The sequence below is a fragment of the Ambystoma mexicanum genome, chromosome 11 (assembly GCF_040938575.1).
Source record: "Ambystoma mexicanum isolate Mex_15411 chromosome 11, UKY_AmexF1_1, whole genome shotgun sequence".
In the NCBI taxonomy this organism is placed as follows: Eukaryota; Metazoa; Chordata; class Amphibia; order Caudata; family Ambystomatidae; genus Ambystoma; species Ambystoma mexicanum.
Window position 1 is genome coordinate 1,010,945,455 of NC_090934.1, and position 15,164 is coordinate 1,010,960,618.

General features: G+C 46.7%; 1 protein-coding gene across 4 annotated transcripts in view; it reads left to right on the top strand.

Moving 5' to 3' along the window:
* TLE3 (TLE family member 3, transcriptional corepressor) overlaps positions 1-15,164 on the top strand; it is a 170,734-nt gene that overhangs the window by 48,425 nt on the left and 107,145 nt on the right. For 3 of the 4 annotated variants that reach the window (XM_069624215.1, XM_069624216.1, XM_069624214.1), the window contains exon 5: positions 12,250-12,312. In XM_069624215.1, the coding sequence (XP_069480316.1) occupies positions 12,250-12,312 (63 nt within the window). Of the gene's footprint in view, positions 1-12,249; positions 12,313-12,983; positions 13,135-15,164 lie in introns of those variants that run through there. The other variant, XM_069624217.1, reaches the window with a different exon arrangement.

The window sequence follows — 15,164 nt, forward strand, 5'->3', positions numbered from 1 at the left end:
GGGGGGGGAGAGAAAGTGTCTGGTTTCTACTTCATCAGCAACTCTGCAGAATTTTGCAAAGGAGAAATGGGGCGGAGCAGTACGTCTGGTGGAGTCCATTGAGACACCTAAAAACGAAACCTCCACTTGGACAGGTCTATCCCATAAGGATCCTGGATGTTGCACAGGTGAAACTTGACCTTCCCAGTGGTAGCGCCTCACTGAACTCCAGCATGTTGGGGCACCTCTGCGGGCGAAGTATAACCAAGCTTTGAAGAACACACTGTTCAAGGAGACCTCTTATTGTGTGGCGTCCTGCAGTAGAGCTAAACATTGTTCTTGGTGTCTAATGCCCCAAAAAAACCATCTCCAGGCAGCAAAATATAACCTCCAGTTTGAATCCCAAATGTTAATGCTTAAATGGGACTGGGAAACCTAACCTTCATCCCAAGTTCGGGCTATGTTTTGATGCCAAATGACAAAACTCCCTTCAGATTTGATTTTCCGAACACACGTGATGGCGTGATTGCTACAGTGAAGAGTATTGAAACAACTTTTTTTTAATTTGCTGAAGTGACCCAGACCAGAAGCGAGCAAGAAGTACTTTACAGAGGCGGATAAAATGGAGTGGGGTGGGGGGCAGAGAGGGGTGCATCTTGAACCCGGTTTTATGTACAGTATGAAGAGCCATACCCAAATGTCTAGCAGCGTGGGGTGGAGGACAGGAGGGTTGATTTTTGATCTTGAATCCTCACCAACGAATTCCAAAGGGTCACTTAATGCGGTGATTAAGGAATAAGGGCAGAATAGATGCGATTGACAATACTTTCCTGGTGTGTACTTTCTATACCCCCAGCACAGTATACACCTATTTTGCCAACGCTAAGTTCAACGGTACTTAATCGGACATTTGCAACATCTTTTTGCCCAAGACCAGAAAATAAAGATTAACCATTTCAACAGCATGCAATAATACTAAATGGACCGAATTTGCCTGATTTGGTCAAACCACCAACTGTACAAAAGCTTTCCTTTTACCCCTTCTGGTTCACAGCCAGATCGAAAGGAAGACTTAGTGCAGTAGGCAAAGCGATGGTCAGATCTGCGCCATATAGAACTCTCTTTGCCAATTCTACAGCTTGGTTTGGCTCATTGTGTGGGGAGCCAAGTGATGGAAAGGAGTACGTTTATAAAACCTCTGAGGCCACCAGAAGAGCCCCCAAACTGTTCAGGAGGTTCAGAGTAGGTGAAACGCAATGATGAAAGGCGGTGTTGATGCTTCTGAAATCTGTCCAGACTTCCATGTGTTGGGCTAGTGGTGAATACCCTCTGTTTCCCGTCTCTGCGTTTAGACCCTAGCTGCAGGCAGAGGTTGTGATGGGTCATTGGCATTGGCGTAGAAGGATCGCTCGGGGGCCACACGCTCGCCTGGGAAGCAACCTTTCTAGGAAAGAAATCCATGGCTGAAGTACAGAACTTTTTATCTGATTCTAGCACAAAGAAAGGAAGAACTCGAACCTTCAACATGTAGGTTCATGCCAACCACTTGGCAGGAAGACTTTTCATGATCACTAGGGTTGTCTAGGTTGCATACGGCCATATTTCTGCGTAACGGAGGCAGTACAGAAGTGTGAATAAAAGAAAGCATTTACATTTAAAAATGGAGTCCATCCCCTTAGTTTTGGCAAAATGCTTAATAGTACTGGCTGCAAGCCTACGGCATGGATGCCAAAGGGGTTTGATATTACTTGGACTAAAAAAAGAGGGATTTAAATCTTAGATAGCTAGCAAGTACTATAAGCCAGTCCATTTACTAGACTGATTGAGATTCACCGTCCATGAAATGAAATCTCATTACATTTCAACCCCCGGAGAGGAAATTCTTGGGCGCGCTAATACAACCCACCCCGCCCCCATCCCACTCCTCAGTGATTTCTTATCCTGCTCAGGAAAGAACCTATTTTTTTTTTTATTCGGCATCCCTATACCCGACTATGCAGAAGGTAAATGCACTACTAGGAATGAGCAGTTTGTGCATTTTTTATGCTACCCATCTCAAGACCCTATGAGACCAAGGCAGTAATGCCTCGGCTTAGAGGATCTGCTGGCTGTAGACCTGACCCAGGCCCAATTGCTGAAATGGTGGACAGCACAAGGGGCAATTATTCACAGCACCTCCCAGGTGACCACAACAGGTGCATCTTGAATTGGTTTGTGGGCCATTTTAGACCGCATGAGTGTGCGAGACACATGGGCAGCGGGGCGCAAGACATTACTTGTTTTAGGAATAATGGCCGTATGTCCACACTGTTGTTAGAAGTAAACTGGTGTAGATCAGGACGGGCAATTTTTATTTTCTATATACACTTGCACAGAGCAACATGTTCTCCACAAATGGTGAAGTCAGCACAACATGGCGCTGGCTCCCACCACAAACCCTTTTCCTGAGTGTGTTCAAATGCTAGTTGCCAATTTGCGATATGCATTATATACCAGTTGTTTTGCAGCTTGATCTGTTAGATTTACATGCAACCTACTCTACGCCTACTATAGTGATCATATATATACTCCATTATCCAACACTATACTATATGGGCAGAGGTGTAAAAACTAAACCTGACACCTGCTCCATACAGACCCTCCCAGTTATATGCTTATTTTCTTTGTTTAAGGTAAATAACTTGACATGTATGGGATGGCGGAAGATGTTCCGTGTGGTATGTTGCCTCTTCGTGATTATGGCATGTAAGGGCAGTATGGGGAGCAGGCACACATTTCTGTCTTGTGGTTATTTGTAAGGTTATGTTACGGAAAATGAAGTCAAACGTGCCATTCACTGAATATTGGTGTGCCAGCTCCTGACTATGCCCCCAGAGATAATTGCATTGGCAGAGAAACATGGCGCAGCAGTTCATGGAGCACTAGACCAATCCCGCATAACTTACATGAGAGACTGCAGTAAAGTGACAAGATCAATTAAAATAAAACCTGCCAGTGTGCCAGTCGCATTTTGGCTGCATGTTTTCCTCCTACCTAGATCATAAATGGAAGGAAAAGTGCGAGCACCTTGCTTAAAAATTCATAGATCGAAAGTGTTAAGGTAGCGCAAGGCTCAACCTACTGTTAATTGGACAGTGTTCCTGTGAATTAGTGCCCACTTGTCAGTTTCGAAAACCAGACTGCTTGTGTCGAGAGTTGATTTTTGAATCTTAATGCTGCCCCTGCCTTTAAAAAGTCTATTGCACTGCAGAGCCAAACAGATTTATTCAGGAGCTATTTCGTTATCAATCATTTTTTTGTGCTGGTATCACAGCTGTGGTTTGACTCCCTGCGGCCTGCTAACTGAACTAACATTTAGTCCATTGAAGATTGGAGGACAACCGGAGAGCCTCCTCTCTTGAATACCCGCTCCTGATTGTTTGAATTTATGTAAGTGGTATACTTGCAGTCATATGTATATTTTTGCGGGAAAGTTGCAGTTATGGTAGCTGTTCAGACTGCAATCTCCTACCAAATTAATGTAGGCATGTGTTCCTTTTGGGAAAGAACCCGTGGGTGCATATTTGTGTTGACCCATGCAGGTTGTCGCTCTACAGTTTTACTATGGGGGTGGGGGACTTCTGATCTGCACGTTTTGCTACGTCTTGTGGGGGGGGGCCTAGGCTGGCTAACCATTTTAGACAAGGCTATCCTTTTCCTGATGCACAAGTTCCTCTGCCTCAGTACACCAAAGGCCTTCCTGTAGTATTATCCCTGTAAAGCTGGTGGGGGTGGGCCTCTCACACATGCCAGAGGGCCAAGCCTGCAACCTATGTGCGCATGCCCCTGGATGACTCTGGATCAGTACGCGCTCTGGGGAGTCTTCTCGCTGAAATGTGAGAGTTGTGTCCCACTTACGTGCCTTAACTTCTAAGACTCTCTAGGCCACAACTGGGTTTAGGAACTTGCCATGTCCATACTGAACACCTGCTATATGATGATATCAAGATAGTGTAGTGATTTTATTAAAATTAAAGCCCCACAAAACACCTGTTTAAAAAAAAAAATAAAAACCTGTCTTGATAAAGTACCTGCACCGCAGCACCGAGACTTGTTTATTTCTGTCTGGATTCTTTCCCACCTGTGAAACGGAAACCTGAAAAATCTCACCCATTTACTTGTAAACCTTTCCGTCTGTCTCTTTAAAGTCTAACACTTTGAAGTGATCAATTGGGTGGGTATGTAGGGTCTCGTGGGAAAAGGAAAGGGAGCGTTGTGATTTCAATGTTGGTAGCTTCAGTACAGTTTGCACCGTTCGCTGAGCTTAAGTGCGGTGTTTGGGTGAGTGGGACTTCCCACGTGCTGTTGTGAGGGCTTATGTGTTAGTCTGTTGTTGCAGTTTGGTGAAGTATGTGTGTATTGCTGTGCAGAGATGTGATTGGGTGAGTTTCTGTATGGGAAGTAAGTGTATGTGGAAAGTTTAGGTTTTTAGAGTTGGCTTGGCGGGTTTTCTTTACCTTTGTCTTTCCTTTTCTGTGCTTAAGATCCTTGATTATCCGGTGTGTTTTGGTATTGAAGTTTGTCTGCCTAGTAGGGTTTATCGTGTTGGGATGGGCTGTTTTCCTCTGTGTTACCCTAGTAGTGTGTCTGCCTGGCTGATGTTGGAATCTTCCCTCCTCTGGGTTTGCAATGATTGGGAAAGAGGGTTCTGATCGCTCCCTACTGTGTTTCCTAGCTGGGCATGGGTTGTTCGGGTTACCCCCACCCACTGGTTAGGGGAGATTCATTTAGGGTCAGGGGTTACTCCTTAGGGTTCTTGTTTCTCGTTGGATGCGTGCTTCCTAGTCGTTTCCTTCTGGTTCTGGAGCAAAGGGCCAAGTTTGAGTTGTTTCCAGAATTCCAAATGACCCCTTGTGTTGCATATGATGAAAGATGATCCTCCGGTTTTGGTTCTAAGAGAATGTTGTTGCTTGAGCGGCGTGGTCTTGCCACATGGTCTTTAGGAATCCCAGTAAGGCACTAATACATAAATTAGTAACCATGTTGGAAAATTGCACTTTTGGTACTTATTGCCCTTTCAAGGGTGCTTCTGTCATGAGGCCTGGTTCTGAAGAGACAGGGGTGGGGTGGGTGGGGGGCGGGCACTTGGCCCCGCGCAGAGGAAGCCGCTGACTCCCTCTTGTAGGCTGCAGCGTGGGGCGTGTGCTGAGAGTCCCAAAGCTTGCTGCAGTCCACTCGGAGCACACCAGCAGCACACGCTGCAGCCTGCATGATGCCCCCCTGGATGTCTGGCTTTGTTTCTGTTATCACCTTTTAATCTCCTGCTCTGACTCTGGAGAGACAAAAGCACCCAAGCCCCTCCCAGCGGCCCAATAGGCGCTGCGCGCCTCATAAGTACTGCTGGTCTCTTTCTTAAAGCAGAGTTTGTGAGTGCAACTTACAATTGATGGCCTATTCAAGAGGCCATTGTGTTAAGAACTGCAAAGGGGCATTTTTATTTTGAAGGCGCATGCAAAGCAGCAGTTTGCTGCGTAAAAACTGTGCCTTCCTCCAGCACAATTGAACATATTGCACAAAACCGTTTTAGCTATTTGCCTTATTTCCACATGTTGATATTTCCCAGGCCAAAAAGCCTTTAATTAGAATGCAACATTTTCCTTACATTATATATGAAGCCTGCAAGAGAGCCATGAATATTTACCAAGGATGTGACAACAGAGGTTGTCATCCTGGAGACTGGAGGGGGTATTTTCTCTGGTTCTGGCCCTGTACTGATTTTTAGGGCACACGTGAATACATGTGGGTGGACAGCGTCCGCCCACTTTTCAACAGATCGCAACCCTGGTTCTGTGTTTTTGAGGCCAGCATGAAGTGTGCTTGCTCAAGTGTTCAGCTGCTAGGATTTCACACAAGGTTGCCATGTTTCAATGCTGACGCTTACACAGAAGTGCCATTAAAGCGCACGTCTCATGTTTTGGAGTTTGTTTTCTTTGGAATAATTCATAATAAATTGATGGACTTAAAAGGTGGTCATGTTTTACTTTGCTAGTGTAATTGTTAGAAATTCTCCTCTCGGATTACCATGTTTTCGCTGCTGCCTACATACACGGTGGTCATTAGCTCGTGATATTCCTTTGTCACTTCCTGTGATGATATCAAACTCAAATTAAGGGGTCCGCGCTTAATATGCCACACATGGCCCCGCAAATCCTAGGGCCGGCCCTGCCTAAGAGATCAACTGGGCTTACATCAAATAATTTCTCGAAATCTGACGCCAGACTTGGAAGGTCCTTCTACTCTGTTGTTCCTGATTTGCCTTGAGTGCAGCTTGCTGTGCTCTGATTGGCCCCTGTGCATGGGGAGTTGCCCTGGCTGACACTCTGGCCTTTTCATCTAATCCTTTTCTCTGTTCTTTCTGTGGCTCTCGGTGAGACTGTGATGATTCTTGTTGATAAACTGGCTGGGTGTGGCCCTTTTGGGAGAATTCACTGGGAAACTGGAAGATGGTTCGTGGCTGACCTCCAACAACACAGTCGAGAAGTATTTTTTACATGCTCTTGTCAAAACCTTTGGTAGAGTAGGCCAAGCCCACATCAACTTCGCCAGAGGTGATGAGGGGGGGGAGGGTTGGAGGGATTACAACGGTGTACAGCGTTTAATGAAAAATAGACATTTATAGCGAAACAAATAAGGAAAAATAGCTAATAAAAAAAATATATATAGATGGTAAAGGGTTACATCTTTTGGGGGTGGTTTTGTAACAAGCGGTTTGGGGGGGGAAAGAACCCAAGCCTCAGCCGAGGTCAGAAAGACTGGGGACTAGAGAGAAAAAAGGAATTCCTGCTCCATGGAATGCAGGGGCTATTTCTACACAGTGATATTCTGGATTGTCTCAGAGTGGCTGTCGGTATGCTCGTTCGTCTCCTGCCCAGTCGGCTTGCCTCTGCCCGCTGCGCTGATTACTGCCCCCTTGCTGGTGCTATGGGGAACTTGACGCTCTGCTTGACAGCTGCAAGTGGCTGTACTTGTAGATCAGGGTGAGGACAGGCTGGGCCGGTGGCTTGACTCATTTACCAGCAAGTGGCCTCTCCGGTCGTTGAAGCTTTGCAAGTTTGTACATGCTCACCCTCTCGACACTGTGGGTATCTACATGTTAATCCTTCATCCTCTGCTCCCCAAAGCACTGGGCATTTGTAATTGTGGGTGGGGGAATAGAAGGGAAAGTAGCCATATTTGATGGCCACCTCCCCATCTTTTCTAGAGCTGGGCAAGTTATGAGTCGCATCCTTAACAGCGGACTGTGTGGGTCCAGGCTGGGTGAGTGGCATGCCCATGCCATAATCTCAGATTGCGATGTATCTTGCGCTGTTGTTGAAAAAAGCAGAATTGAATCCTAACAGGCTATGTGAAGGTAGGAAAGTTGGTATCCTGGTTTTTCTCCATTGTATTCCTTTTTCTAAAAAAAATAAACTGGTTTAACAAAGATCTGAGAGATTAGGAAGATGAGCGCTTCTTAACCCACCCTCCAGTACTAATATGCTGATTGATGGCTGCCCGTTCTGAAGTAGTTCACAGGAAATCTGCACCTGCCAAAGGTCTCTACACCACCTTGAAGGCTGCTTATTCCTGCAGTGGTGCACTTTCGGTGCCCAGTTGGAGGCTTGGACTGCAACATGGTGCTGCCCGCCTTTTCAGATGCTCGTGATTTTACTTGTTCCTACCACGGATCTCCCTCTCTGCTCCCTGAGGCACTCCCATTGCCACCACCTGATTTTAATTTCTCTTCACACTTTCTTGGAACCTACACACGTCCATGCCCTACCGCTAGTCTTTCCACAAGGCTCCAACTACCCATACCCAACAGGCTCTCGTCTGCTGCTAAGCTCGGATAACCTTCGAAGTTCTCATATACCAAGGGGCTCTCAGAAGCTGTCTGGACCTCATCGTGCAACTGTTCCCATGTCTCATGGGTGGCTCCCACGTGCTAAATAGCTCCGCAATTCTACTCTGACCTTCATTCAGGACACTGCAATGTGTCTCGCTTTCATACACTCTGGCATCGCCATTGTGCAGCCTTCTTAGACTGACCCCCAATGCTATGATACACTGGGCTCCAAATGGGCTTCTAGCAGCCCATGTGAAATATCCCAGCACTCTAGTGTCCAGTGTGAAGCCTGGTATCTGTGCTGCATTCCCGAAGGCCTCCTTTATTGTTGTGCATGTTACTGAGGCATGCTATCGTGCTACCTTTTTGCCTTTTGCATGACCTTTGCATTCAGTGCCCTGTAAGGGAAAAAGGCTGGGATTTTCACAGCAGCGAGTAGAGAAAGTTATTTTATTTTGGCTCTGCGAGACATGCTATGACTGATAGGAATTCTCACTGCATGTTGTGTGGTCAGATGGCAAGAGCATGTTTCTCACTGCATGTTGTGTGGTCAGATGGCAAGAGCATGTTTCTCACTGCATGTTGTGTGGTCAGATGGCCAGAGCATGTTTCTTGCATGAGGATTTCTGGAGGCTGCATGGTAAGGTGAGGAGTCTCCTGGTAGATGATGGAAGATCACTCCACCTTTTGGTTTGTGTGATGCCTGTTTTTGTGATGAAATGACAGGTAAAGGGTGCTAGTGAAGTCTATGTACATTTGAGAATTGGTTATTAGTCACATAATAAAGTTGTATATCTTGCGTGCCTGTGCAGGGTCACTAATGTCGCACCAGTGCAGTCTTGGGGCCAGAGGTCTGTTCCAAACAGTCCATGCATATCGTGAATAATGCCAGCGCTTGACATTACAGCTAAGACTCGGACAAGTATTGCCTTGTGGTATTGTATTTCAGTATTGTAATGTGGTATGGTAGGTCCTTTCTCATCGAAATACGCCTCCCTGTTCTTCAGATGGGGAAAACAGTGCCTGTACAATAGCGCATGTTGTGAGCCAGTTTGTGGTTGTAAAAATACCAGAAACAAAATGTATAGAAGAAAATGGGTGATCTATAAGAGTTTATATCAATAGAAGGTAGATACATACACAGCACATCCAAATATTATAATTCAAAATAAATGTATTAGAAATAAATAAAACACAATTAGGTAAAACTTTAAAATAAAGTGATTGTGACACTATGACCTTCTAATGTTGTAGCAGGAGTTCAACACTGATACAAATATAACCTCAGCAAACTAGAGTCAGGTCTTACTAAACTGTTTAGCTGAAGTTTGATCAGTAAAGATCTAAATATCTCTCTCGTACAAACAATTACTAGGTCTTGCCCTCGACATGTTTCAGTTCGCTATTTCCATTTGGAACTTTCTTCAAGAGGATAGCTTTTGGGTCACTTGGACTTTACGGTTGATCTTAATTGATCTTTCCGATGGCGTCACCAAGTGCGCATAAGAAATAGGATCGCTGTTGGTAAAGAATAAAACGAGGATTAAGCTAAGTAATTCTTCATATCCTATAGAGTTAACATTACCCTAAGGGGCAAGTGCTTCAAACTAAAGAGGAGTACCAATTAAATATGCATAATTATATTGAGCATCAATGGAGGCAGTGGTGGGGGTCAGGTAGGGAGGATTTGGAAGATGGCTTGTGGGGGGGCTCCCTCTTTAGCAAGTAAATGATGTTGTTTAAGCACAGCTTTGAAGAGCGCCCCAGCTGGGCTGGCTTTGGTACATAAGATGGGTTGGCAGTGTAAAGGAAGGGTGAGCATTCCATAGGAGCGGCAGGGGAAAAGAAGTCTAGCATAGAAGAGGTAGGCGGGAGAGGTGGTGGACAGGAGGAGGGTTGGAAACTGAGCGAGAGGAGGGCTTTGGGTGTCGCACTTTTTAGAGGGGGGGGAAATCTGAAAAAAGAGGCGATGGATACTGGCTTTGGAGGTATGAGCAAAGACTGGAGGGTAGATGAAAGTTTGCGTGGGTGTTTGTGAAGGGGGAAATTAGGTGTCAAGTAGCAGGATAGGATTTGAGTCCAGTGCAGAGTTTAGGGTAGTAAGGGTCGGAGTAGAGGAGTCTGTAATTTCTGCCAGCATTGTAGGTCACGGCGCATGTTTGTTTGGAGGGTCTGCATTTCAGAGGTGATCCAGGGATGGATAGGTGTGAATGTACAAGCAGGATAGTGTTGGTCAAATAGAGTCATAAGTGCATACTGCAAGCTGGAGCTAGCACAGTCAATGGAAGAGGCATGACCAGGGGAAAAGAGACCGGGGAACTGGGGGGGTGTAAAAGGGCAGTGTTGAGGGTCTTTATTGATTAGGAATCCCACACTGCCCTCCTTTGCAACAGGTCTGGGAGAGTGGGAGAACGTACCCACCAACCTTGCCCACTCACCTTGTCAGCCGCGTTCTGGGTTGCACACCTGCACCCTGGAAGAGCTGCCAAAGGAAGGATCGAAAGCCGACACCCAGCATAATTTGGGTGTTGAGACAACCTCGGTTTCTCCAGGATGACGAGAAGGAACCCACAGCGGCACTCCTTTTACCCTGGCCTGATGTAGACCACTGGACCACGGCTCCTTGTTGAAAGTCTAGCCTCTCTGAAGCTCCTGGGCAGGGTGCCTGCATTATTGGATGCAGAAGCGGGTGCTTTTTCGCCGTCGTGACTCTGAAGACACTCTGTATCGAACCAACCAGCGCATCTTCATCCCAGGATATGAAGTACCCAGACTCTCTCAATCTCTCAACATGGAAGCTCCAGGCGTCTCTGCTGCCTTGATTACTACAACCTTATTGAGCGCGGACCTAGCTTTGAGAAGCAACGGAGCACTTAGAGGTATACACCAATACAGATGCATAACAGAGCGCTTTTCAGTGGCAACAGAACCGATCTAGAGCAGGGGCTAGGATACAGAGGGGGGCCAGAGGAGGGGGTACAGCTGTACCGGGGGCTAGGATACAGAGTGGCCTTAGGAGGGGGGTACATCTGTACTGGGTGGTGTGGACGGGCGGGCGGCCTCTTGCGAATCCGGTGGTCCAATGGGCGACATGATGGCCTAGGTGGTGGGTCTAGAGTTCTTTTCTGTATTTTCTCACTGCTGAACCTGCCTGCCTTTGTCCTTCTGCGGCTGGCTCCTCTCCGGTGCGACTTACTCAACCCATCTTCAATATTTGTCCTTGTGGTCTCTCCAAGCCAACCCCATCCTAGGAAACCAACTCCTGTGCCTTAGGAAAACGGGGGAACTCTGCATCACTGGGAGAGGGGGTGAGGGTAAGAGACAGTGAGGCCTTGAATGCAAAGGAAGGAGAGGGGTAGTAGGAAGTAGATGCAGGGGGAGAGCAGAATCGAGGTAGAGAATGCGGATGGTATTTGTGGGGGGAGACGTGGGTTTTGGGATAGGCCAAAAAAGGGGGTGGTTGCATTTATGTGTAAGAGGAAAGGTAGTTGGGGGTGGTTTAGACTCTATCAGTGGCTATTGTGAATCAGAAGCTGGGAAAAAGTGGGTCCCAGCAGTGGCAGGAGGAATAGGGGAATCGGATGGAGAAACTGAGATGGGATGAGGCAGTCTCCACCCCATTCTCTAGTTGGAGACTGGGCCAGTTTAGGGTAGCCATTGACAGCCCACTCAAGGCAGCTGCTCAGTTTAGAGGCTAGCCCAAGTAGACTGTTGAAGATCGACCTTTGTAATTCCGTATTCTGACATATTAGGTCCACAAATGGTCTGGAAGCAGCTGGGACCATGTGGTCCAGTGAGCAAGTAGGGGAGTTGAGCAGGGGGCTACAAGAGGGGTAATGGGATTGCATAATACAAAGGCATGATAATTGCCTTATTAACTAACCTGACTTAACAGCATAGTTCTACAGTAAAAATTGCAAATGGTGACTGGATGCAGGGATAACCATTCACACCAACATACTACATACCCTTTAGCGCAAGGTTGGCACAGTGGCCTGTTCTTCCCCAACCTGCAGTCCTGCAATGAGCTGAACAAAGGCAGTAATTAGTCCTACAAAATGTCTGTTTGGTGGGTGACACCTTGTGGCAAGATTGCAGTTGTCTACTTTTTGGGCTAAGGGCATTGATAATGGGCATTGGATATTGACTGGATGACAGCCAATGGCGGGGTGCTTGTGTTTATAAGTGATCTTATTTACGTGTAGTGTTTGAAAGAGCAGCCTGGGGCAAGGGGAGCGGGGCACGCTATGTATTCTTCACCCCACTTGTTTTCTTATTGATATCCAGTTTTGTTCCCTTCTTCCACAAGAGCCAAGGTGGATTGGGGCCCTGAAGTTGAATGCGTGCATCTTTCTGCGTATATGTCTGCTTCTCTCTGAAGTTAATGCGTTGTGCTTTCTTTCCAGACTGAGATTGCTAAAAGGATGAACACAATACTGGCACAGATCATGCCCTTCCTGTCCCAAGAGGTAAGTGAGCTGCGCTCCTGGATATGGGGTTTGTGGCCGGGGGGGGGGTGTGCATGTGTGTAGAGGACAATGGAGCAAAGACCTTTGGGTGAAACCCCGCTTTCTTTAGCTTCCACCAGTATAGGTGCATGTGATTGTGTGTAGTTAAGGATTAGCTGGTGAGACAAACCTGAGGACTGTGTATGATGATGATGGTGGTGGTGCTTTAATTGTCCCTATGGAAAGGCGAGATCGGTCTGCTTAATGGTGTCCAGAACTTCAGGGCATATGGGTCTAATGTGACGGAGTAGACGGGAGGGCATGTGGATATCTAGGGGTGTCTGTGATCAGGTGGCTTGTTTCTGTTGTAAATCGGTCACGAGCTTTGGGTTTGTATGTTGCTTGGCTGTGATGGCGAGCTTTGCTTTAGGAGATGTTGAGTTGGCCATTACAACTTGTGGACCCTGGGATGGGTTGTGGTTGGCTTGTTCATCTTCTCTTTGGTGGGTTGGCTATTGTGGTTTATTCTTATGATGTAGAACGATGATTGTCATTTTTGTAGTGTGTCCTCTCTGGTGTAAGGAATTCCGGGTTCATGTGTGCCTGTGTAACTGGTTGCTGTCTTCTGCCGTTGGTGATGTCTATTGGTGCCTTTGTGGTTTTATGCCTGTCTCTTGACTCCTGCGAGTTGTCAATCCTGTTTCTTAGGCGCAGAGGGGTTTGTGTTGAAGCCTATTTTCCTACATATTCTATCACCCCCGACATATCCTGGACCGCCAATCCTGCTGGTCCTGTACCACATGATGCACATATTCAGATGGACATCCACACTGGAGTGATCTGGTTAGTACCTGATCTTAATGATGGACCTTTTTCACCCCAGATTACTACTCTGCGTACCCAACTTTTCATCACTACTGAAACCCCTTTATAGCCTCCTAGCGCTGTTCTGTTTGTTATCCATCGTCATTGCAACGTCCTTGACATAGTGGAAGATATGGGAAGCAAAGCTCATCTGGCAATGACTGGTGCTCCCTGCCATGAAATTAACTTTCCAAACAATACTTTGACTAAAGACGGAAATCCTTCAAGAACTTGGCCCTTTCCTTAAATCTTGGCACTCCTTGCCAATCAATACAGCTTCTGTCCCTTGTAGAGTCTTGGTTCTTTTTCTTTTTTTTTTTTCCTCTTCTCTGACTTCCTTCCTCCTAATTGCAAGTCCAAGCAGCTTCTATTTCAATGTTTTCCTCTTGCTGCTTTCCTGGTCCGCTTTGAGGATCTAGCAGTCATGTGTGGTACTGCTTCACTCACCACCCCCACCCCTGCTAACAGTAGCCATCTTCTTTTGCCAGAGAAAATCGGAGCTGCCCTCGTCGAGCTTATTTACCTCTCTGTACACCCTCGCTCCCCTGTGGGCGAGCATCTCTTTTAATGGTCATCCACTCTGGGTAAGAAGAAGCTGACCTGTCTAGGCATCAGTTAGCTCATTCAACAGCGTTAATTTTAGGTCTGACACTGCCACAGCATTTTATTTGCCCTGAATGCCAACATTGGTTTCATTGTTTGTTAATCCCTTCTCTTGATCTGTCCACTTGTTGATTCTCCTTTCAATTATTGTTTCCTCTGCTCTCCCCATCCAGAAAGTCGAGCCCCTCCATCCGATCACTGACCTACCTGATGGTGGTTTGACAACTAGGATTTGCAATGCACTGATTGTTGGTGGGACTCTGGCCTGTACCCATATGTACCGCAATGCCTAAAAACCAAATCATGAAATCGAGCCTAGGCAAGACAAGGGCTGATCCTTTGGACAAGGTTAGTCCAGACGCTAGTGTTGCTGGAGGAAATAAAACCACTCTTCGGAGTAGGTGGCATGCTACATACAGCAGAAGCTGTAAGGTTCTCTTTCAAAGGATGAAGGAAGCTTCCTGTGTAAGCCACATCACAGCCGAGACCTATTTAACTATGGATTTTTTTAATGGCTATTTCTCGGAATGGCTATTTGCCGGAGGATGTCTCCTGTCCCTGTTTATCGGCTTCCTTTGGCACACTGTTGTGTGGTCGGATACAGTTCGGGTGTCGTGCAGTTTAGTCACATTGAGGCTCTGCTGCAGAAATCCAATGCCAACTTGGAACTGAAATCCTTCAAGGTTTCATTTCCTTCCCAGTAATTCTGATATCGCCTAACTCTGCCGCACCAGCAGTGGTGCAATGTCATCCAAACTAAAGTACACGATTGTCACCTTAGTGAAGATTCTCTCAAAGGACCTGGACTAGCTGGGTGATTTCAGACTCTTCTCCAGCGACACTTGCTCTGCTAAACCCCTGAAATCGAGCATGCTCTCGCACACTGATCAGAAATCCTTCCTTGCACATGATAAACTGATAACCCTAATCCTACAGTGAGTACCTTGACATTTCTGCTTTTCTCTTAACTGGTTGTCGACTGCCACCCCCGGACCTCACCCTCCCTCAGCTGTTCCCCAGTGAGACCAATCCTTTCCCCAGTGCTACCCCATCCAGGGCCCCAATGATATTGTAACTATTGGGTCCCTTGGAGTCTCAAAGAGCCCCCTGGGCCGTGTGCCAATAAGGATCCTGTAGCCGGCGTTGATGCTTGCTGATCAAGTGACTGCTGATTCTATTTCCCTCGAACCGCGAGACGGTCTGCTTTTTTGTCCCAATGTATGGCATTCGCCCATAGGCCTCACTGGGCAAAAGCTGTGCACAACCGCGACTTGTCCGGACTCTGCCACTAAACTTTGATGTCTGCTTTTCTCCATAACCATAGTTTCTTTGTGTTTACAGTGATGGATGACCTTAGATTTTGGTTTGGTTCTAAAATCCCTGTACAAAACAATGTCTTTGCAATC